Source organism: Lipotes vexillifer, unplaced genomic scaffold (assembly GCF_000442215.2).
Source record: "Lipotes vexillifer unplaced genomic scaffold, Lipotes_vexillifer_v1.1 scaffold418, whole genome shotgun sequence".
NCBI classification, from domain to species: Eukaryota; Metazoa; Chordata; class Mammalia; order Artiodactyla; family Lipotidae; genus Lipotes; species Lipotes vexillifer.
In genome coordinates this window covers 2,453,603-2,478,975 of record NW_006798629.1, presented here as the reverse complement: position 1 = coordinate 2,478,975, position 25,373 = coordinate 2,453,603, and the positions used below count along the sequence as shown (strand labels likewise).

At 41.5% G+C, this 25,373-nt stretch overlaps 1 protein-coding gene across 1 annotated transcript in view; it reads right to left on the bottom strand.

Annotated features, from left to right (window-relative positions):
- Window positions 1-7,705: 7,705 nt before the first annotated feature.
- The window catches only part of EFHB (EF-hand domain family member B), a 48,134-nt gene continuing 30,466 nt past the window's right edge, over window positions 7,706-25,373 (bottom strand). Inside the window, exons 9-13 of the mRNA XM_007470615.1 lie at window positions 22,840-22,994; window positions 16,270-16,477; window positions 13,096-13,308; window positions 11,054-11,235; window positions 7,706-8,036 (exon numbers count right to left, since the gene is read on the bottom strand). Of these exons, the coding sequence (XP_007470677.1) occupies window positions 7,863-8,036; window positions 11,054-11,235; window positions 13,096-13,308; window positions 16,270-16,477; window positions 22,840-22,994 (932 nt within the window). The 3' untranslated portion in view covers window positions 7,706-7,862. The remainder of the gene's footprint in view (window positions 8,037-11,053; window positions 11,236-13,095; window positions 13,309-16,269; window positions 16,478-22,839; window positions 22,995-25,373) is intronic.

Genomic DNA, 25,373 nt, shown 5'->3' with positions numbered 1-25,373 from the left:
GGGAAAGAGGGAGGAAGGGAAAGGGGAGGGAAGGAAGGGAGGAAGGAAGGAAGGGAGAGGGAGAAATAATAACCCTACCTAAGGATAAATTTAAAATTTTGGAGCAGAGCTACTTTAATGTTCAGCCTGGTCAAGAGATCCATCTAGAGATCCATCCATGAAGGGAGCAGGGGGTTTGAATATTACACCACCAAAAATATATGTGTATGTGCACTTTTCTAAAATGATAGTGTGCAGCTTTCATCATATTTCAAAGGGATATGTAACCAGGGTCACTCTCTCTCTGCCACCTTCCCTGTCACCTTTTTTGGTAACGTCAACATCCCTGTAGGTGGCCTCCTACTTAACACCAGGCTTCCCATTTTCTGAACTCCTCTCCTTCAGTGATCTTGTTCTCCAACCGACTTCAGTCACTCACACCCATTGTCACACCCCAAACATTATTACCAACAACCCTACCATCTCCAGGATCTCACGTGCAAGCGTTCCACTCTCTGATCACCGTCTCCTATTTTTCTAACTTCTTTTTTGTGATACTTCTCCACAATTCTTGACCCACTGGAATGGTCCAATCCATTGACCCTGCCATTTTTCACGACCATTTCACTTCTGAACTTCCTCTTTACCCATCTTAGTTTCCATGGTAATCACTAAAATCGTTTCCTAGCATGCACTCAGCTCCTATATTCCCCACCACCACCATCTTATTCACCAGGAGAAATTCCTACCCTCACTAAATCGAGAGCTCCACTTACTCCACGTCTGAAGTTCAGTGGTTGCATATGAAGAAAGTGATTAAGGAATCAATGGAAGAATAACTGAGGCAGAAGAACGGGAAAGTGACCTGTAAGACAGAATGATGGAATTCATGGCTGCAGAACAGAAAAAAGAAAAAAGAATGAAAAGAAATGAAGACAGACTAAGAGACCTCTGGGACAAGATTAAATGCAACAACATTTGCATTATAGGGGTCCCAGAAGGACAAGAGAGAGAGAAAGGACCAGAGAAAATATTTGAAGAGATTATAGTCGAAAACTTCCCTAACATGGGAAACGAAATAGCCACCCAAGTCCAGGAAGTGCAGAGAGTCCCATACAGGATAAACCCAAGGAGAAACACGCCAAGACACATAGTAATCAAACTGGCAAAAATTAAAGACAAAGAAAAATTATTGAAAGCAGCAAGGGAAAACCGAACTCCCATAAGGTTAACAGCTGATTTCTCAGCAGAAATTCTACAAGCCAGAAGGGAGTGGTATGATATACTTAAAGTGGTAAAAAGGAAGAACCTACAACCGAGATTACTCTACCCGGCAAGGATCTCATTCAGATTCAATAGAGAAATCAAAAGCTTTACAGACAAGCAAAAGCTAAGAGAATTCAGCACCACCAAACCAGCTCTATAACAAATGCTAAAGGAACTTCTCTAAGTGGGAAACACAAGAGAAGAAGAGGAGCTACAAAAACAAACCCAAAACAATTAAGAAAATGGTAATTGGAACATACATATAGATAATTATCTTAAATGTGAATGGATTAAATGGTCCAACCAAAAGACATGGGCTTGCTGAATGGATACAAAAACAAGACCCATATATATACTGTCTACAAGAGACCCACTTCAGACCTAGGGACACATACAGACTGAAAGTGAGGGGATGAAAAAACATATTCCATGCCAATGGAAATCAAAAGAAAGCTGGAGTAGCAATACTCATATCCGATAAAATAGACTGTAAAATAAAGAATGTTACAAGAGACAAAGAAGGACACTACATAATGATCAAGGGATCAATCCAAGAAGAAGATATAACAATTATAAACATATATGCACCCAACATAGGAGCACCTCGATACATAAGGCAACTGCTAACAGCTAAAAAAGAGGAAATCGACAGTAACACAGTACTAGTGAGGGACTTTAACACCTCACTTATACCAATGGACAGATCATCCAAAATGAAAATAAATAAGGAAACAGAAGCTTTAAATGACACAATAGACCAGATAGATTTAATTGATATTCATAGGACATTCCATCCAAAAACAGCAGATTACACTTTCTTCTCAAGTGTGCACAGAACATCCTCCAGGATAGACCACATCTTGGGTCACAAATCAAGCCTCAGTAAATTTGAGAAAGTTGAAATCACATCAAGCATCTTTTCTGACCTCAACGCTATGAGATTAGAAATGAATTACAGGGAAAAAAACGTAAAAAACACAAACACATGGAGGCTAAACAATACATTGCTAAATAACCGAGAGATCACTGAAGAAATCAAAGAGGAAATCAAAAAATACCTAGAGACAAATGACAATTAAAACATGATGATTCAAAACCTATGGGATGCAGCAAAAGCAGTTCCAAGAGGGAAGTTTATAGTTATACAAGCCTACCTCAAGAAACAAGAAAAATCTCAAATAAACAATCTAACCTTACACCTAAAGGAACTAGATAAAGAGGAACAAACAAAACCCAAAGTTAGCAGAAGGAAAGAAATCATAAAGATCAGAACAGACATAAATGAAATAGAAACAAAGAAAACAATAGCAAAGATCAATGAAACTAAAAGCTGGCTCTTTGAGAAAATAAACTAAATTGATAAACCATTAGCCAGACTCATCAAGAAAAAGAGGGAGAGGACACAAATCAATACAATTAGAAATGAAAAAGGGAAAGTTACAGCAGACATCGCAGAAATACAAACCATCCTAAGAGACTACTATAAGCAACTCTATGCCAACTAAATGGACAACCTGGAAGAAATGGACAAATTCTTAGAAAGGTATAACATTCCAAGACTGAGCCACGAAGAAATAGGAAATATGAACTGACCAATCACAAGTAATGAAATTGAAACTGTGATTAAAAATCTTCCAACAAGGGCTTCCCTGGTAGCACACTGGTTGGGAGTCTGCCTGCCGATGCGGGGGACGCAGGTTTGTGCCCCAGTCCAGGAGGATCCCTCGTGCCATGGAGCGGCTGGCCCCATGTGCCATGGCCGCTGGGCCAGCACATCAGGAGCCTATGTTCTGCAGTGGGAGAGGCCACAGCAGTGAGAGGCCTGCATACCGCAAAAAAAAAATCTTCCCACAAACAAAAGTCCAGGACCAGATGGCTTCACAGGTGAATTCTATCAAACATTTAGACAAGAGCTAACACCCTTCCTTCTCAAACTCTTCCAAAAAATTGCAGAGGAAGGAACACTCCCAAACTCATTCTGTGAGGCCACCATCACCCTGATACCAAAACCAGACAAAGATACTACAAAAAAAGAAAATTACAGACCAATATCACTGATGAATATAGATGCAAAAATCCTCAACAAAATACTAGCAAACAGAATCCAACAACACATTAAAAGGGTCATACACCATGATCAAGCAGGATTTATCCCAGGGATGCAAGGATTCTTCAATATACGCAAATCAATCAGTGTAATACATCATATTAACAAATTGAAGAATAAAAATATATGATCATCTCAATAGATGCAGAAAAAGCTTTTGACAAATTTCAACACCGATTTATGATGAAAACTCTCCAGAAACTGTGCATAGAGGGAACCTACCTCAGCATAATAAAGGCCATATACAACACAGCCACAGCAAACATCATTCTCAATGGTGAAAAACTGAAAGCATTTCATCTAAGATCAGGAACAAGACAAGGATATCAACTCTCACCACTATTATTCAACATAGTTTTGGAAGTCCTAGCCATGGCAATCAGAGAAGAAAAAGAAATAAGAGGAATACAAATTTGAAAAGAAGAAGTAAAACTGTCACTGTCTGCAGATGACATGATACTATACATAGAGAATCCTAAAAATGCCATCAGAAAACTACTAGAGCTAATCAATGAATTTGGTACAGTTGCATGATACAAAATTAATGCACAGAAATCTCTTGCATTCCTATACACTAATGATGAAAAATCTGAAAGATAAATTAAGGAAACACTCCCATTTACCATTGCAACAAAAAGAATAAAATACCTAGGAAAAAACCTACCTAGGGAGACAAAAGACCTGTATGCAGAAAACTATAAGACACTGATGAAAGAAATTAAAGATGATACCAACAGATGGAGAGATATACCATATTCTTGGATTGGAAGAATCAATATTGTGAAAGTGACTATACTACCCAAAACAATCTACAGATTCAATGCAATCCCTATCAAATTACCAGTGGCATTTTTTATGGAACTAGAACAAAAAAATCGTAAAATTTGTATGGAGACACAAAAGACACAATAGACAAAGCAGTCTTGAGGGAAAAAAAGAGAGCTGGAGGAATCAGACTCCCTGACTTCAGACTATACAACAAAGCTACAGTAATCAAGACAGTATGGTACTGGCACAAAAACAGAAACATAGATCAATAGAACAAGATAGAAAGCCCAGAGATAAACCCACACACCTATGGTCAACTAATCTGTGACAAAGGAGGCAAGGATATACAATGGAGAAAAGACAGTCTCTTCAGTAAGTGGTGCTGGGAAAACTAGACAGCTACATGTAAAAGGATGAAATTAGAACACTCCCTAACACTATACACAAAAATAAACTCAAAATGGATTAGAGACCTAAACTTAAGACCGGACACTATAAAACTCTTAGAGGAAAACATAGGAAGAACACTCTTTGACATAAATCGCAGCAAGATCTTTTTTGATCCACCTCCTAGAGTAATGGAAATAAAAACAAAAATAAACAAATGGGACCTAATGAAACGTCAAAGCTTTTGCACAGCAAAGGAAACCATAAACAAGATCAAAAGACAACCCTCAGAATGGGAGAAAATATTTGCAAATGAATCAACGGAAAAAGGATTAATCTCCAAAATATATAAACAGCTCATGCAGCTCAATATTAAAGAAACAAACAACCCAATCCAAACATGGGCAAAAGACCTAAATAGACATTTCTCCAAAGAAGACATACAGCTGGCCAAGAAGCACATGAAAAGCTGCTCAACATCACTAATTATTAGAGAAATGCAAATCAAAACTACAATGAGTTATCACCTCACATGAGTTAGAATGGGTATCATTAGAAAATCTACAAACAACAAATGCTGGAGAGGGTGTGGAGAAAAGGGAGCCCTCTTGCACTGTTAGTGGGTATGTAAATTGTTACAGTCACTGTGGAGAACAGTATGGAGGTTCCTTAAAAAACTAAAAATAGAATTACCATGTGACCCAGCAATCCCACTACTGGGCATATACCCAGAGAAAACCATAATTCAAAAAGACACATGCACCCCAATGTTCATTGCAGCACTATTTACAATAGCCAGGTCATGGAAGCAACCTAAATGCCCATCGACAGATGAATGGATAAAGACGTGATACATATATACAGTGGAATATTACTCAGCCATAAAATGGAATGAAATTGAGTCATTTGTTGAGGTGTGGATGGATCTAGAGACTGTTATACAGAGTGAAGTAAGTCAGAAAGAGAAAAACAAATATCGTATTTTAACACATGTATGTGGAAACTAGAATAATGTACAGATGAACCGGTTTGCAGGGCAGAAGTTGAGACACAGATGTAGAGAACAAATGTATGGACACCAATGGGGGAAAGCCACGGCGGGGTGAGGATGGGGGGGTGCTGAATTGGGCGATTGGGATTGACATGTATACACTGATGTGTATAAAATTGATGCCTAATAAGAACCTGCTATATAAAAAAATAAATTAAATTCAAAAGAAAAAATTCAGGAAGTAAATACAAATTAATAATAAACATTTTATAATAGCTGTCAAAAAAAAAGCAGGCCAAAGTTAATACATCATATTTGGGGGATGAAGAATTTCATCAGATATGGAGGGTAATCAGATATCGACGATGGGAGGATTCGCTATAAACTGACTTAGCAAGATTCTTGCTAAAACTGTGCAATGCAGGCCCAGGAAGGACAGACACAGAAGCCCAAGGTCAAAACCTAATTGAGAAAAGGGTTCAAAGGAGCCTGACTAAAGTTCGATCAAGGATCCTGCCTCTGTCAATAGGTGGGTGAATAGACAGATGATAGATCAGATAGATAGATAGATAGATAGAAAGATAGATAGATAGGGACATAGATAGAGACATAGATAGAGACATAGGTAGGTAGATGGATGGATAGATAGAGACATAGATGGGTATGTAGGTAGGTGGATGGATGGATGGATGGATAGATAGGAAGATAGGTAAATAGATAGATAGATAGATAGATAGATAGATAGATAGATAGATAGATAGATAGATAGACAGACAGACATAGATAGATAGATAGACAGGGAAATAGATAGACAGATAGATGTAGAAGTGCTTGTAAATGTTCTTTGGGAAGGGCGGGGATCCCGGATCTGTAGCATGTGTTGGTTTGCTTAGTGTAAATACTCTCACTGTAGCTCGTTTCAGGCTACCAACATGGGGTCAGGGACACAGTGCTGGGAAGAAATGCCCACAGTTGACCACAGTGGACAGTAAGAGCAGTCTCCAGCCCACCCCTGCATAATTCTTTGTGCTACTTGTGCAAATCTTCTGTAAGTCTAAAATCATTTCAAAATAAAAAGTTAAAAATTTTCACATAAATTACCTATAAAATAAATGGATTATAAAAATTTTTCCTAGGGATTGGGTAAAGCAATCTTTTGAACCTTAGTTCCTTTTTTTTTTTTTTTAAGTAACAGTAGACTACAGAATAACCACAATATCTAAATTAAAGAGTAATTTTTTTAGACTAATAGACAAAAACCAAACAAAATGTTAATGTCTATCACAGAGAAATACGGATAGCATACATGCTATTGATCATTCAATTCATCAAGTGATATTGCTGAGAAAGCTTCAGTCATGGATTCAACCCACCCTGGGGCTCTCCTGATGCACAGAAAGAACACGCTGGACTGGGCTCCCACTTCCCCATCACCATCCGGATCTCATCCCTCCCAGGCATCACATTTGTATATCAAAGAGCCGAGGCAGGGGCTTCCCTGGTGGCGCAGTGGTTGAGAGTCCGCCTGCCGATGCAGGGGATACGGGTTCGTGCCCCGGTCCGGGAAGATCCCACACGCCACGGAGCGCCTGGGCCCGTGACCCATCGCCGCTGAGCCTGCGCGTCCGGAGCCCGTGCTCCGCAACGGGAGAGGCCACAGCAGTGAGAGGCCCTCGTACCGCAAAACAAAACAAAACAAAGAGCCGAGGCAGGAGGGAGGGAATGATTCAGCACAATTTGCAACAATAACTCTCTAAAACTACATCTAACAGTGTGGTCAGCTGTGTCCTCTACAGATACTCCAAGGACAATATGCTTTTCTGGCCGTAAAAAGATGTGAAAAGCCACCAGATATCGTGTCGTTTTTGGAACTCAAGTTTTTATTCCCAAAATTCTGCTCCTTGTAATTAAGTCTGTTTTTCCCAGATGCTGACAGAGACTTAAAAGCCCATTAAGCTTCAGTTGTGTCACAGTGACCCCTAAAGAGAAAAATAACAAAATGTTGAAGGCAAAATTTTGTGAACCTGGTATCACAAACCAGACTTTGAATATCAGGCCACCCACTCAAATGCATAGCATTCTTAAGCATACTAAATGTGACAGACTTCCAGCATCATTCTGGGCTATGCCTTTGGTGAGCTTAAAGGTTAACTCCAAGTGCTTGGCAAATTCTTTGGTGCTTTATAGGAAACAAGAAAATAAAGTTTAAAGTCCAAGATCTAATTTATTAGCAACGCATCCAGGCATATAAGCCCTACCACGGTGATTGCTGAATTATAATATCTAAAACCAGAATGGACTGAACATTTTAGATGAACACGGATTTGACAATTCTTTGGTGTAAATGAATGAACGCCACAAAGATCACATGGCTGTTTTGCACTTGGTCCAGTCTGCGTACTGTAACTCATTCATAACATTTCTGATAGTCTCAACACAAACTTCTCCTCTGTGATGTTTTTTTGATGCAAGATTCCATACATTTTCAAATTCATCCTCGGAAAGCTTGACACCAATGTTACATAATATCTCTGCAATCTAGGGGAAAAAAAAAACTTTCAAAGTCAGGCTAATATCTATGTGTTTTTCAGTTTGTATTTTTAAAAATATCTTTATAATATCTAAGACTATGGACATTTATCCCCAAAAAAGATGTGAGGATGTGTGTGGGGGGGGGGAGGAGGGCTTATTACGTATAATAAGCCAATATTAAAATTCCAGTACTTTCAGCTCAGGAATCATTTTGCTAATATGAATGAATATGAGCGTATTCAACTCTACTAGCCAATATATCAAATTACTTTCAACTCCAAGTGTTTCTGTTTATTTTAAAGGGAGGTGGCCAAATTCAAGCAGAAAGGGTAAAAGAGTTAAAGATAGAAGACTTGCTGCATTTGATTTCCATCCCAGTCACCTCTTATGTATGTTATCTAGACCCCTTGCATATTACTTTCTCTTCTTTAAAATAAGAATATTTATGGGACTTCCCTGGCGGTCCAGTGCACTTCCACTGCAGGGGGCACATGCTCGATCCCTGGTCGGGCAACTAAGATCCCACGAGCCACGTGGCCAAAAGATAAAGAACAGTTATGGAGTGTCTCTAACTGGCCTGTTGTAAACTTTAATTATAGCTGGGGGTGTGCAAATGTCGGAGAGATAGTGCACGCGCGAGCGAGTGAGCAGACTAAAATCTGAGCATATTGAAAACCAGCAAATTTTGGTTATTAATCATCTCTCTGCAGTGATAATTAGTAAAAGAGATAAAGGGAGGGGGGAAACATGCTTTATATGTCCCAGGGAAAATATAAGAAAGGAAAGATAAGAACCAGTAGTGGGAAGAAATATTAGAATGAGTAGAGGGAAGAAAAGATTTGAAAAAAAAAAAAGAAACTAAATTTAAAAGAGGAAAGACATTTACTATGAAGCATACAGGAGGGAAGCAAAGAGGGAAATGGAAAGAAAGGTTAGACAGTGAATAGGAAAGCCAAAGAAATAGAAGACCTGCAGAATACCTCTATTAAACTAAATCTTAACAATTAAAAGGTCCCCTAGATATGACGTGCCTTGTGGGAAATTAACAATATAATCAAATGCACTTGAAATTCAGGAGAGCAGTGCTGTCAGCGGCAGCAGTTACACAGCAGAAGCGCCTCAAGGCACACGTGCATAGTTGCTATTTTCCTCCACCCAGTGACAGGTAAAGAAAATCCCTGCGGGGACTTCCCTGGCGGTCCAGTGGTTAAGACTCCATGCTTCCACTGTAGGGGGCTAGGGTTCGATCCCTGGTCAGGGAACTAAGATCCCGCATGCCATGTGGTGCAGCCAAAAAAATATATGTCCCTGCAGAGTGAAGCACTGAGGTGCGTTCTTGGGCATCCCAGCCCTTCTCCCCTGCTTCCTTCCCAACTCTTTGGAGGCATTCCTACCCTCATTCAGCTTTCCATCCTCGTGTAGTGATTAGCTAACACTTCTACAGAAACCCATCTACTCTCAAGGTGACCTTATTACTCCAACCAGGTCTCTGGGTTCCTTTTTTTTATTTATTTTTTAATAGACTTTATTTTTTAGAGCAGTTTTAGGTTTCTAGAAAAACTGAGCAGAAATTATCTAGAGTTCCCGTATGCTCTATCACTTGCCCCCTCTTTTCCCCTGTTAGTAACATCTTGCATTAGTGCGGTATATTTGTTACAGTTGATGAGCCAATATTGATACATTATTGTTAACCAAAGTCCATAGTTCACATGAGGGTTCACTCTCTGCATTGCATAATCTATGGGTTTTGACAAATGTATAATAACACATATCCACCATTATGGTATCATACAAAATAGTTTCACTGCCCTAAAGATCCTCTGTGTTACCTATTCATCCTTCCCTTTTTCTCTCCAACCCTCTGGCAACCATCGGTCTTTCTATTTTCTCCATTGTTTTGCCTTTTCTAGAATGTCATTTAGTTGGAATAGTATATGTGCAGGCCTCTGGGTTCTTACTTCCTACCTAGAATTGTGAGATAAAGGATGACTTCCCAGTTAAAAGAATTTTAGGCATCAGGAAACAAGCAGGAGATTTTTGTTTCTTTTGGTGGCCCTGAAGCCCTATTTCATAGGCCCTTTAGAGTGACTGAGGGAAGAGAAAATACAGTCTGTGAATGTCTCTTCTCTGACCCTTTGTGGTGGATCCTGGGTTCCTTCTTTGGGACCAGCCAGCAGGCATCTTCCTCTGAGTTTCTCCCCTCCTCTCCCCCCACCTCAGTGGGAATGAATCATTAGAATGAATCTGTTACTAAGTTTGCAAGTTTGCAAGCCATCAACCCTGCATGTGAAGTCCCAGAAAGCATCACACGTCTGTTCACATCATTTCTAGCTCTGGATTTGAAAGCTCGAAGAAGCAATTGCTCCCTTGATCACAGCCTGCTTTCCACAATGACAGATCTAGACAGGCTGCTCTGACCAAGACCTGCTGTTACTCCTCGGCCCTCAGAAACCCAATGGCTATTCTGGCCTAGCCGATTGCACCTGCTTTATAACAAACCTAGGAAGAAAATCACCTGGGCCATGAAGACCATGTTTACCGAGCGAAAAAACAAGATACATGGGCTGACACGTGGCAACAGGACAGAACATTTTAAATCAGTGCTTGCTGTAGATAATCTGAGATAGCAGCTCATAAGGATGGCAGAGTGGCCCTCCTCACACTTACTCTTTGGTTTTGGAGACCCACGACCACAAGGGTAGTTACACAAGGAAGGGATTGAGCCTCTTTGCTTTTACTCAACGAAGAATAGTGTTGAATATCTTAGGAAAACAGTTTTTTTTATATACATAGGTCATAGTGAATATATGACGTGAGTGTAATGCTTCTTATTAGAGTAAATTCTACTTCAAGAATTGTACCAAATATCACAACCAAATTGAACATTATCCTCAAGAATCCTAATGGGGGGGAACGGGGTGCTCCTGATGACTTTTGTAATATAAACACTCAAGCAAATAAACATTTCCACCTTTGTGTGTCATTGGCCTTTCTTTCAACCCTTTTGAAATCACCTGTTGTACCTCTTTTTTGGATCTGGTCTTGAAGAAGTCTCTTTCAAACAATCCTTTCTGGCCAAAGATGGTAGGATGCAGCAATGAATAGGCATTTCCCTGTTCACCATAATTGGTTCTGTCACTGATGCGGCGAATTTGGGGGGCGGGAATATCGGACCGAATGGTTGGAACACCATAGATGGGATAACCTAGGACATGGATGGGGGAGGAAAACAGACATTCTAAATACAGCCGCCATCAACCATGTGCCTACTGAGCACTGGAAATGTGGCTAGTCCAAACTGAGTTGTGCTCTGAGTGTAAAATACACAATTTCAAAGATGTAGTACCCAAAAAAAGAATGTGAGACATTTAATTAATCATTTTATATTGATTCCTTGTTGACATGATAGTACTTTGGAGATACATATTGTATATAAAATATATATATATATATATACTATTAAAAAATTTTTTTTTTATTTTGTCTGTGCCACGCAGCATTCAGGAACTTAGTTCCCTGACTAGGGATTGAACCTGGGCCTCGGCAGTGAAAGCACCAAGCCCTAACCACTGGACTGCCAGGGAATTCTCAATATACTATTAAAGTTAATTTCACCTGTTTCTTCTTCTTAATGTGGCTACTAAAATTTTTTAAATAAATATGACACCAGGACTTCCCTGGTGGTGCAGTGGTTAAGAATCCACCTGCCAATGCAGGAGACACAGGTTCGAGCCCTGGTCCGGGAAGATCCCGCATGCCGCGGAGCAACTAAGCCCTTGAGCCACAACTACTGAGCCTGCGCTCTAGAGCCCGCGAGGCACAACTTCTGAAGCCCATGCGCCTAGAGCCCATGCTCCGCAACAAGAGAAGCCACCGCAATGAGAAGCCCACGCACTCCAATGAAGAGTAGCCCCCGCTCTCCTCAACTAGAGAAGGGCTGCACACAGCAAGGAAGCCCCAACGCAGCCAAAAATAAATAATAAATTAAAACAAAAAAAATACATACAACACCAATTGTAATTCTATTGGGCAACACTATTCCAAAGCAAGTAGCAAGCTCTCATCACAACAGAATGTAAAGCATGTCTGTGAAATCCAGTTAAGAAAAATATGTAAATCCTTAATCATGGCCTTAGTCCAAAAAAGGGATCTTGTCCAATATAAAAGAGTCTTCTAAATTCATCATGCTTGATATTGCAATCTGGGCAGTTATGGGTTGAACTATACCCTCCCCAGACTTTTATTTTAAAGTCCTAACCCTTAGTACCTCAGGAGGTGACCTTATTTGGAAAGAGGGTCATTGCAGGAATAATTAATTAAGATGAGGTTATACAGGAGAAGGGTGGACCCTTAGTCCAATATGACTGGAGTCCTTATAAAAAGGGGACATGGACACAGACGCTCACACAGGAGAACATCAGATGAAGACGGAGGCAGAGATAAGGCTGGTGCAGCTGAAGCTGAGTAGCAGCAAAGACTGCCGGCAAACCCCCAGAATCCAGAATAGGGCCTGGAGCAGATTTTCCCTCACGGCACTCAGAAGGAAGCCACCCTGCCAACACCTTGACCTCGGACTTCCAGCCATCATGAGATGATCAGTTTCTGCTGTTTAGCCATTCAGTTTGTGGTATTTGTTATGATAGCCCTAGCAGACTAACAGATGGGGAATAAAGATGTAAGGAACCGTTCTGTAAGAGCTCATCAAATATTTGAAGGCAAATCTGTTTGTAGCTAAGAATCACGTGGTTCAAAATTCTCCTAGCACTTGGTGAAGTCTGAATTACGATGAGGTCTAACATTCCGGGTTCTGAGCTATGATGGTTTCAGTTTCATTGATACAGAGAGAATCATTTTACTTGGGTCACCATGAACACTAGTTCAATTCAGCCTACATTTATCGAGCCTTCCTGGATGCTTAGAATACAGAACTGAATGAAAGGTCCTGGGCTTTGAGAAAGTTAGAGTCTAATAGAGGCTGGGGGACAATGCAAGGACAGACAAAGGACACTCCCTTTCTGTGTTTGTTGATCCTTTTAACACTCAGCAAATAATGTGACATACTCACAAGTAGAAGGAACAGCGCCTACAACTGCACTGATCTCCGAAGAAGTGGTCTTGTAGTGATTAGAAACTTTATCACTTGGCCTCAGAAGTGTCCTCAGAGTCTTTTCTGAGCTCCCTGGCTCTTTCAAGACAATATCTTCAGGCTTTATCAGGAGAGCTGGTTCAGATTCTTCTACGTTGGCCTCAGCAGGGTTTGCACAATTTGGTTTTCCACCTTCAAGCAAAGACGGAAAGGGGGAAAAAATGTACAGGACAAAGTTACTACCTGGTGCTCACCCTGTAACAAGATGAGTTTTCCCATTTAGTCTCTTCTTGCTGGTGGAAACAGAAGCTGAGCTGGTGTAGACCCTCCGCTGACACCAGTAGCCACTATGGAAGCACAAGTTCAGTCCAAGGGCATAATACACCAGGAAATCTGAACAAGGTCTAATGTTTCTGCTCACCACTGTGCTCATTTTATGCTAGAATAAAGCTTTTAAATCTGAAACACCAAATGAAAACGGAGAACTTTTTTTTTCTTTCCTCTTTTTTAAAATTAGAGCCTATTTTCATATTTGACTTGAACTACAGGATTACCAGAGTTGTTCCTAAGACTGTGCCCTGGGGAGGGACAGGAGAAGAAATATTTGGAGCTATAAATTCCATGCATACCTGATCGCGGTAGGGAGAGAGCCCCCATGCACTGTGACATTTGGAGAGGCGACGAGAGCTCGCTGTGAGCGCAGGAACCGATTCTATAAATAACTCCCTTCCAAACAGTGTATAAGCGAAAACCCTGTAAGATTCTGTTCTATTTTGCAGATTTGCTTTGCTGAGTCAGTTCTGAAGTTGAGGAGGAAATTCCTGACACAGCTTTTTCATGGAGCTGCTAAGTACACAGCTAGCACTAGGCGGTGCTGTGGTCTCTCGAGCGCTGGAGGAACTCGTGCTGGGGAAGGCCCAGCACCGGTTACACAGGTGAAGGGTGCCCCAGTGCCCGATCGGGGTGGCAAACCAGAAAAGACAGGCCCATCTAAAGTCTGCAGCCCCCAACTCAGCCCCTGCCAATCGCTGCCGTGAAAGCGTCGGGCCCAGTGTTCCAGACCCTCTGGACCCACTCCCTGCACCCACGAGTGGGTGGGCGCAAAAGGCAGAAATCTGGACCAAGTATGAAAAATAGTTTCTCAGAAAACTGCTCTAAAGCCCCTGACTTAAAGGACGCACCCCCTTTTCTCCAGCCGTCAACAGTAAGATGGAACTTGATATAAGAAAATTCCTGGCAATACATTCCCGAGTCCCTTCTGACTGACCCACCAGCCACTGTCTTAGAAGAGGAGGAAAACCTCAAGAACTCCGTTGAAAATGGTGCTCAAGTCAGGACCCCCCAACCAGGAACAATTAGAAGAACCACCTGGTTTGAAAGCAGGCTTTTGTTTCCCCCACTGCTTCACGAGTTTTTCCAAGAAGGAAAGTACTCTGCCACCCTCTATTTATTTCTGAGAGAACTAGGGTAGACTTGTTTTCTATAAAAAGCTTCATTAGGTAGAGAAGATCCTTCTGCTTTCCTAGTGGATAGCAGAGAAAAGCCATCCCAGAAACTGGTAAGGGCTCCCGTGGTCAATAAAACCCCAAGTGTGGTACTGGCTTTGCAGGAATAAAAGTGAAAACAGGAGTATCTTCACGTTTTAGAGGAGAGATATTCCAAGAGGAGATAAACATGTAGACAATCTTTCAAAAGTTAATCGTCTGTAAGAATCAAGACTTGAAAATTAAAGCAAACCAGGTATCATTATATAACAACTAAATCACGAGAATGTTTGAAATAACACTCAATGGCAGCAAGATTGGAGTAAAACCTTCTCACCAACGTGACTGATAAAATTGCAAATTGGTACAATCATTTAAAAAAGCAAAATGAAAGAGAGAGTTACTTCTGGGACAAAAATAACATTCATAAGAAATGAGATATAATTAGAAACAGAAAGCTTTCTGAGAGATGATAATCATTATAGCGTCACCCATATTACTTTTAAAATATCTGGAAATAACCTAAGTTGTAAAAAGTGAGGAAATGGCTTAGTAATTCATAATACCTCAGCTTAAGGGAACTGAAAATGATGTTTACAGAAACCATGAAAGTATCTCTTCATTCCATAGAAATTTGAGAGCTAAGTTTTTTTTTTTTTAGCCAAATAAAAATGGTACAGTCACCGTGATTTTAGCTATTTTAAAATATTTCCATACATGGACTTCCCTGGTGGCACAGTGGTTAAGAATATGCCTGCCAATGCAGGGGACACAGGGTTGAGCCCTGGTCCGGGAAGATACCACATGCCGCAGAGCAACTAAGCCCATGCGCCACAACTACTGAGCCTGCGCTCTAGAGCCCGTGAGCCACAACTACTGAGCCTGTGTGCCACAACTACTGAAGCCTGCTCACCTAGAGTCTATGCTCCACAACAAGAGAAGCCACCGCAATAAGAAGCCTGTGCACCACTATGAAGAGTAGCCCTTGCTCACTGCAACTAGAGAAAGCTCACATGCAGCAACAAAGACCCAACACAGCCAAAAATAAAATTTATTAGTTAATTTTAAAAACAAAGAACAAGCTTATAAAAAAATTTCCTTATGCACACACACATATGTATATATGTATATCTATATATGGTTAGTGATGCAGGAAGATAATGTGTAAACATGAAGATATTTGAATAAAAGTAAAGATCATGTTTTTCCTTTTCTTCAAATTTTTAACAGATCAAATTCTATTTTATAATTGACTTTTCCTGGGGGAGGGGAGCTAATTTCTCTGAGAAAATGGTTTTCAAACAGCTTTCTGAGGAACTCTCTTTCATATTTTGGGCTTCTGTGTAAATTGGTTTGCTTGTAATTATTTTCTTTTGAATGAGTAATACATGGTTCCAAACTTAAAAGATACAAAAACATAGATTGAAAAGTGAGTCTTGCTGCCACGTTGACCCTCAGCAACCAGTGTCCCCTCTCCGGAAATAATAAATGTTATCAAATTCTTTCCTAACCTTCCACAGATATTCTATGCATAAAAATGAAAACAAATATATGTATATGTGCATATCTTTAAATATATAATATTAAAGCTGACAAGAGTCAAACTCCTAAGAAAAAGAAAATACTAAAGTCCATTTAAGAATTTAGCAAGCCTTCAGAAATTAAATACCTTTAATAATGACCCTCTCTTCATACTCTTTAAGGGGGGTTTTATCTTTCCAGTTAAGAAAATTTGCAAATTCAAGGTAGTTAATCAGCCCATCGTTATCCACATCACAGTATTCAAATAGCTGGTCCAGGAGCTTCTCATCTATGTGCACACTGGCCTGGTCACACGCTTCCCGAAGCTCAGCTTTATCTATGGCCCCATCTCCCTTCTGTTAGACACGAAGCAAGAAAAGATAACGTGAGCATTGTCTTCATGAGCAGAGTGGGCAACATCTGTTATTTCCTTTAAGAAAAAAAGAAAGAGCTCTATCACATAAATTCAAAGAATCGGTCCTATTTTTCACATAAGGAGAGTCAGATATTAAGCGAGATTGGTCCCCATCATGTCAATCTGATATGTGCCCAGTAATTTCAACCCTGGTTGGAGTGGAGTGTGGCTCACAGCCTTTGTTCATTTTAATATCTTTCTCATTATTTTATTTTAATTTTATTTTTTTTATTTTTTTTTTTTTTGCGGTATGCGGGCCTCTCGCTGTTTTGGCCTCTCCCGTTGCGGAGCACAGGCTCCGGATGCACAGGCTCAGCGGCCATGGCTCACAGGCCCAGCCGCTCCGTGGCATGTGGGATCCTTCCAGACCAGGGCACAAACCCATGTCCCCTGCATCGGCAGGCGGACTCTCAACCACTACGCCACCAGGGAAGCCCAATATCTTTCTCATTAAATCATGTTGTTTACACTCGGGTTGAGAAGGCCTAAGCATGATTCATGCTTGACATTTCATTTGACCAATGTTGTGTACTTTTGACAGCTTTCTGCAATTTTCAATGCTTTCAAAGTTGGTGTTCCAACTAGGCAGTCAGGGACTTCCCTGGTGGTCCGGTGGTTAGGACTCCACACTTTCACTCACGAGGGCCTGGGTTCAATCCCTGGTCAGGGAACTAAGATCCCACATGCCGTGCAGTGTGGGAAAAAAAAAGTCAGCTGGGCAGTGATTGTTCTACACTCCATTGCCTGGTGAAAAGAAGAAATTAGGGAAGTGGCTGCAGGCCAAGCACGAAGAGTGGATTCAAAGGCAGCTGCCTCTGGATATTAAAGCTCCTGTGGACAACAGGATTCACTCAGATTCATCCTGGAAGCGGGAGGAGGGGAAGTTTCCACCCCTTTCAGACAACAGTTAAAGACAGAAGCACCTACGCTGAGCATGAAAGGAGGGAAATTTGGAAAGGCTCTGGGCAGAACCCGGCTGATTCACTTGCAGGGTGACGGGTCGGAGCACATAATGCTTGTTAAGGAGGAATGGCCAGAGCTGGGCGTCTTACCACTCAGCCCTACTGCAGCCCGTCAAGCCAAACTTAGATCCATCCGAGATGACAGGAAAAGGTCCCAGTGTTTTCAAAGTGGGTGCCAGCTGCTATAAGGGAGCTTTGGCCCTCTCAGAGAGATTTCCCTGAGATAGTTAAACTCCGAAGGGAAAACATAAATGACTCACTAACAATCAGCTCCTAGGCCCAGAGTTGGATTCACAACGCTGGTGAAGACAATCCCCTTGAGAACAAGAAACTGACCCAGTGAATTCTAGATAAATTCCTGCAGCCAGACCCATAAGCCTGGAGAATGTTCCTAACCCTCATGTTGAAACAGAATGAGAATTTAAAATATATTATATGGGGCTTCCCTGGTGGCGCAGTGGTTGGGAGTCCGCCTGCTGATGCAGGGGACATGAGTTCGTGCCCCGGTCCGGGAAGATCCCACATGCTGCGGAGCGGCTGGGCCCGTGAGTCATGGCCACTGAGCCTGCGCATTCGGAGCCTGTGCTCCACAACGGAAGAGGCCACAGCAGTGAGAGACCTGCGTACCGCAAAAAAAAAAAAAAAAGTAGACTGTTTTATGAAAGTCTCTGCTGCCAGCCCAAGTCAACCAAAACTACGAGCCCCACAGCCCTAACTGAAAAGCAAAGGGGGGGTGGTGGGCTGTTGAATCGAGGGTCCCCAAATCTGAAAAAGATGGTGGCGATAATGAAAGAAAATGCTTCTTATTCACTGGGTACAGAGCCACTCCTGCCTCTGCAGCCTTGACGTTTCCCTCACCCCATACCCCAACCTCAACTGTTCTAAGGAGGACTAGGTATGGGACAAGATCTCCTTGTCCCCAAGGGGGATCACAGGGCACAAGTATCTGTCCCAGTATGTTGTGGAACTTCAGGGGGGTGGAGACTGAAACCACTACGGCTTCATTGGCTATGGGTGCCAAAGTCGTCACCCTACTGAGTGTGCAGCAAGAAGAGACGTCAGGAATCAGCTGGTGGCATTTGGGCAGGGTTTGTTCAAAGTGGAGGAGGAAAGTTAACAATATATTATTTCTGTGGCTTCCACTGCTGGATGTGTCAATTGGTATTGATGCTTTCCATACCTGTCTTATGAATGTTCAGGCACTTATGATCAAGAGAAGCCACATGGAGAGAATGCTAGTACATTTGGGGCCCCTCGACCCTCATGACCCCTTTGAGCTGCAAGTCTCTATGAATAATGATTTCACCACGTAGAGCCGCTGGGCCTGGTTCACTAACCTGAAACCCAATGGTCTTCACTGGTCTGCTGTGGCTTTCAACCTCAGTAAGAGCTAAGGACCAAAAAAGGGCATAGTCACTCTACTCAGTGGGCAGAACTCAAGGTTATTCTCACAGCTCCGGTCAATACTGCCATTGATGAATCTGTTATATTTTTACTGACTCTTGGACTGTTGCCAATGGCCTGCCTGCTTGGTTGCCACTTGGAAAACTACAGACTGGGGACTTCCCTGGTAGTCCAGTGGTTAGGACTCCATGCTTCCAATGCAGGGGGCATGGGTTCGATCCCTGGTTGGGGAACTAAGACCCCACATGCCACCTGGCATGGCCAAAAATATAGAAAATTAAAATTTTTTAAATTTTAAAAATTTAAAAAAGAACACTACAGATTGGAAGATTAAAGACACCTCTTTTTGAGACAGAAAACTATGGATCAACAGAGGAATGGATAAAGAAGCTGTGGTACATATATACAATGGAATAAAAACGAACAAAATAATGCCATTTGCAGCAACATGGATGGACCTAGAGATTGTCATACTGAGTGACATAAATCAGACACAGAAAGACAAATATCATATGATATCGCTTATATGTGGATCTAAAAAAGAAGGGGGTACAAATGAACTTATTTACAAAACAGAAATAGCATCACGAATGTAGAAAACAAACGTATGGTTACCAGGGAATGGGGGGGAAGGATAAATTGGGAGATTGGGATTGACATATACACACTACTATATATAAAATAGATAACTAATAAGAACCTGCTGTATAGCACAGGGAACTCTACTCAATTCTCTGTAATGACCTACATGGGGATAGAATCTAAAACAAAAAGTGTGGATATATGTATATGTATAACTGACTCACTTTGCTGTACACCTGAAACTAACATATTATAAATCAACTGTGATCCAATAAAAAAAAAAGAAAAAAGAAAACTATGGAAACAAATCACTGCTGCTGAGTGAACCATCCAGGTAATTCATATAGATGCCCAGGATGAGGGTCCATCCTCCGATGTGGATGACAGGAATCAAGCTTTGGATTGAGCCTGCACCACCCAGGTTGCACCATCGCTGCCTGGATCCATCCTTGTAGCAGACACGACAATACATGCACCATTAGACAAAGTGCCAAAAAAGCAGTCGACGTTCTGAGGCAGAGGTTACCACCACATGCCTAACTTGTGACTCCTGCCACAAGCTCACCCATTTGTCTCATGGTGAGGGAGGACACATCACACACAAGGCATTGCCCCATGCTCCTGGCATACTGACTACATGAACCTTTGTCCCCACTCAGAGCTACTGATGGTGCATCTCTCTGTTGACACGTTTTCAAGTTATAGAATCGCTATTTCAGTCCAATGAGCCAGCTCCAGAAAAGTGTGGCCCGTGCAATTCATCTGAGTTACGTGCTTTGCTTTCTGGACCACTTTCGGTCTGATAGTGGCGTGATTTATAGCACAAAGGCTACTCAACAATGAGCTATTAGTCAAGGTATTCAATGAACCTTTTCTGCCCCCAACCATCTACAGCAGTCTGGTATTACTGAGCTTTGGAACAGCCTTGCTCACACGTCTTAGTAAACCAGTTTTGTCAATGAATGCAACTGTCCCCCAAAAGCAATCATCCCATCTCAGCTACTTCCTGGATAATAAGCAGAATAAAAGGAGTTGGAATTATATATACCTATTTTGAAAATTTGAGACTCTGCTGTGACCATTCTTGGACATGATGAGTCTTTATTCCCCCCCCCTTTAGATTTTAACTTCCCTGAGTTAAAAGCGTGCATATTATCTGAGATAACGTTTGATGTGCTGTGAGTGTTCAACAAATGACAGAATTAATCCTCTAAGCCAAGAAGAGTCATTTAGGAAATTACAGTTTATTTGTTCTGTTTTGTTTTGCTTTTCAATTAAATTAAATCTGGGCATTCAACAGTATAAGATTCTAATCATCAAAAACAATCCTACAGCTGTACTAGAAAGACCCACATCTTATTACCCACTCAGGAAAAAAAAGCTCCTCAGAGGCACTGAGCACTACATTGTACATATTAAAAGTTAACTATTTAGGGGCTTCCCTGGTGGGGCAGTGGTTGAGAGTCCACCTGGCGATGCAGAGGACACGGGTTCGTACCCCAGTCCGGGAAGATCCCACATGTCGCAGAGTGGCTGGGCCCGTGAGCCATGGCCGCTGAGCCTGCGCGTCCAGAGCCTGTGCTCCGCAACGGGAGAGGCCACAACGGTTAGAGGCCCGCGTGCCGCAAAAAAAAAAAATATATATATATATATATAGTTGTTTTTGCTTAAGTAATTTAATTCTGAAGAATAATTTTTAAATTACCTGTAAATAGCAATCAGTCTCTACTAAAAACGAGAGAAACAGTTGAATACTTACATTTTCTTTAAACACAACTTTGTGAGAAATGTCGTTGATGACTGAATGGTGTTTGTCCCGACATAATTAGTACAAACTTAACTGAGATATTTAACCCATTTTTTATTCACCAGTACATCACAGGCACCCAGGCCCCTAATCTAAAATCAAATAAAACGCATGGGCTTAAAATGAATTAGCCAATGAGTGATCAAGATTTTTTCATAAGATAAAAATTGTGAGGTGTCACTTTTCTAAAACTGTACTCAACATCGGAATGGAGATAAGAATATTATCTTTTCCTTTTGAGATAAACTAAAATTATTCTGCTCTTTCTTTTCTTCTCCTATCGAGATTATGATGCACTACATCATCACGGGTTTATTTATGAACTTTTATTTGTTTATGTTAGACTCATTCTAAAACCGTTTGAGGCTGCCTAGAAAAAGTACAACGAGAGCCAAATCAGGGCAAAGAGAAAATAAAGTTGGACTAAAATAAGATGAAACCTGAAATAAAAAGAGTGCACAAAATGTATGCTATAAGATCACGTTCACAAACTAGAAGTGTTTCTCTGTATTGGCTCTAAGCTTCCTGGCAGCCAAGTCAAAAAGGTATGCACTATTGGTCCAAAGTCATGCTGTACATGAAGTAAAAACAAACCAGATACTTAGACAAAGCACAGTTATGTGCTTTAGAAAGACTGAGTTTCCTTAAAAAGAGGATGCATGTGACAAAAATAAATAACAGCCGCATGGGCGTACTAATAAAAAATGTGCCACGTTTCACAAACTGTTTGTGTAGTAGCGTTCCTTAGTGCAAGCCTAAGGCACTGTGCAGCTTGGTAAATCCTGTAATGGCCTAAAATGTCAGGTAATTATGCAGCCCTGGGTTGATCTGACTTGATCAAAGAATAAAATTTAGAGGAGCTTGAAAATTGAGTGATCTTACTCTCAAAACTGAAACCACACCTGGTGCCCAGGGGAGAGTGTTCTAAGCTTGACTTGGACCAGACTGACAGTACCGTGTGTACACATTCAGAGTGAGGCAGAGACTGTCCATCCCCCAGGCTCCCAGCACACTCCAGTTTAATGATCTGCAACAGTGGTTCTCAAACCTCAGCCTGCATCAGAATCACTGAAAACCTTGTTAAAACACAATTGCTAGACCCCAACCCCAAGTTCCTAATTCAGGAGGTCTGGGGTGGGCCTTAGGACGTGCATCTCTAGCATGTTCCCAAGTGATACTGATGATGGTGAAAGAACCACATTTTGACAACGCAGGTCTACTCCAGCAAACATTTTCTGTCAAGGGCCAAAAAGTAGATATCATAGGTTTTGCAAGCCATTCAGTCTCTGCATGTGTAGTTGCAAAAGCAGCCGTGGATAATACTTAGAACAAATGGGCATGCATATGATCCAGCAATCCCACTCCTGAGCATATATCCAAAGAAAACTCTAATTCAAAGAGATACATGCACCCCAATTTTTTAAAATATAGGCATGTAAAACTATTTACAAAAACAGGTGGTGGACTGGACTTGATCCTGATCTACACCAGCCTGCTGGGACCTGTGAGCCCATGCGTAGACCAAAACATCTTCACTTTACTACTGGCCTTGTCATAGTGTCTGAAGGCTGCCAGCAAAGTGTCAAAGTTTTGGTAGTTAACTTTCTTTAAGTGATGTCGCACTGCTGCAACCAGGGCTCTCTGTCTGTCCTTGCCTCTGAGATATTCTCCCGGAAGTCTTCTGTGGATGAGATCACCAGCTCCTATTGAAGAGAGGGGGAAAAAAAGTCTTTTATCTGAATTTAAAGTCTGTCACAATTATTCCCACACTAACTAAAACAGAGAGAGATCTAGCAACTTCTGTGAATGAAAAAAACCTAACTCCAATACTATTATGCATCATGACAGAAAATCCTTTTGTGTAAAAAAAAAGTACAAAGTAATTGATAAAAATGAATACTTCTGCTTTATGCGACTTCTTGGCTCAATGAAAAAAATCTGAAAAAATGAATTTTATGGGGGAATCATGAGCCCACTCAGCTGTCAAATCCTTTCCTAAGACAACAAAGTCCTTGCCTGACACCCTCTTAGCAGACATTTGTCTCCAAGGCTGAGGATCTGAAAGCTGGGGCTGATTCCACGTGGGGGTCACTCTGTGTGCCTCAGGGTTGACTAAACATCTGGGAAACCTTGTAAAAACTGGACACAGGTTCCCTACTCCTTCCTAATGTGAGTTTCCATTCTGCCTTCAGTCTGCACACCAAGTCCCCATTTCTGTCCTGCTTCCTCTACACCATTACCAGCACAGGAGACCTCCAGTCACAGTCCATTAAATAAGTCCTGACCCACAACCCCGAGTAATAACCCCTCCAATCCACCTGCTGCCACCGCCAGACCCAGCCCTGGCTTCCACTTTTCTTTCACGACTTAAAGGAACTTTCCTGAATTATGACACAAAGAAAGTACAAATACGCTACCTCTAAACCCCATTCCTTGGATGTTAATGGTGACACAGATCAGACCAGAGTTGACCATGTTGCTTCAGATGCGACAGCTTGGTGGATGTCACCAGAAGAAACCTTCTGCCTCTGTTCTTTTTCCCCTGGCCTATACCCCTCCCTTCCTGCTTTCTTGCGACAGGGTCATGCTGGCAGTTGTCTGTGATATCCTGGATAGGTTAATTTAAGTTGCAACATTGATGGATGCAACTACAGAGGGTCATACTAAGTGAAGTAAGTCAGAAGGAGAAAGACAAATCCCATATGATATCACTTATATGTGGAATTTAAAATATGACACAAATGAACCTATCTATGAAACAGAAACAGAATCACAAACATAGAGAACAGACTGGTGGTTGCCAAGGGGGTAAGGGGTTGGGGGAGGGAAGGATTGGGAGTTTGGGGTTAGCAGATGCAAACTATTATATATAGAATGGATAAACAACAAAGTCCTGCTATATAGCACAGGGCAGTATATTCAACAGCCTATGATAAACCATAAAGGAGAATAATTTTTTTAATGTATATGTATGTATAACTTTGCTGTACCGCAGAAATTAACACAACATTGTAAATCAACTATACTTCAATTTTTAAAAATTGAAAAAAAATATATTGCAACGTTGGTTGCAGTTCAAGGCAACTAATATTCACACCTGCTTTGTACAAGGCCCTATATTATTAGGCTCTGTCAAGGGTCTTTTTTAATAGATACTCGTAGCACCTCTAAGTTTATTATAAAATCAGGAGTTAATCTTGCATATTCTGATAAAAGCCTTCTTTCTAAGGGTAGACCCTAAGTATGGGTGAAAAGCCCACAAACAGTGCTGGTTCCAGGAACTGGCCAAGTGCCTCAGAACAAGATCATCTGAAATGGGGTCAGCTATTATCAGACCATCCTAACATAGGCAAAACCCAAGTAAGGCTCTGCGAGAGGAAATCAAAGTGGTTAGGGATGATTTTTGACAAATAAGTGTGGCTTCCTTTCCTCTTCCACATTTCTTCCCCTGATGTCAACCCTCTGGGGGGCTGCTCTATATAAGGACCTCCCCCACCCCGGCTCTTCCACAAGATGGCTCTTGGTTGAGTTTTTTTTATCTTGAGAGGCCTTCACTCTCCATTAACATCCAAAAATAACCATTTGAATGGTTGTATCTCCAACTCTACCTGGTTTTCCCGCCACAACCCTACCAGGTATGACTGCCTAGTGGATGAGAGGTACGCTGATACCCTCTTCTGGCCTGGCCCTAAGAGAATATTTATGAAGCTCATGTCAAATCACTGAAAACTACTCAAAAGCCACCTCTAAAGAGCTGAAATCAGGAGTACAAGCTGTGGCCCTAAGAGAGAGACCCATGACCTTGCTACCACGCCAGGGACATCAGAAAAGCCACACCTGCTCCTCAGTTGCAGCCTGCCTGCAACCAATTCCCATGATGCACTACTGCCTATGATTCTCCTCCACATAGCCTCTGCCCTGGTGCATTCTGGGAGCCGGATTCTCCTCCACATAGCCTCTGCCCTGGTGCATTCTGGGAGCTGGACACAGCCCTTGCACTCTTCCTGGAAGCATCGTAACATAACCAACAACCCCAGGCCTGAGGGATGAGGTATTCTTTGTTCAGTTGCCTTTCTTTCCCT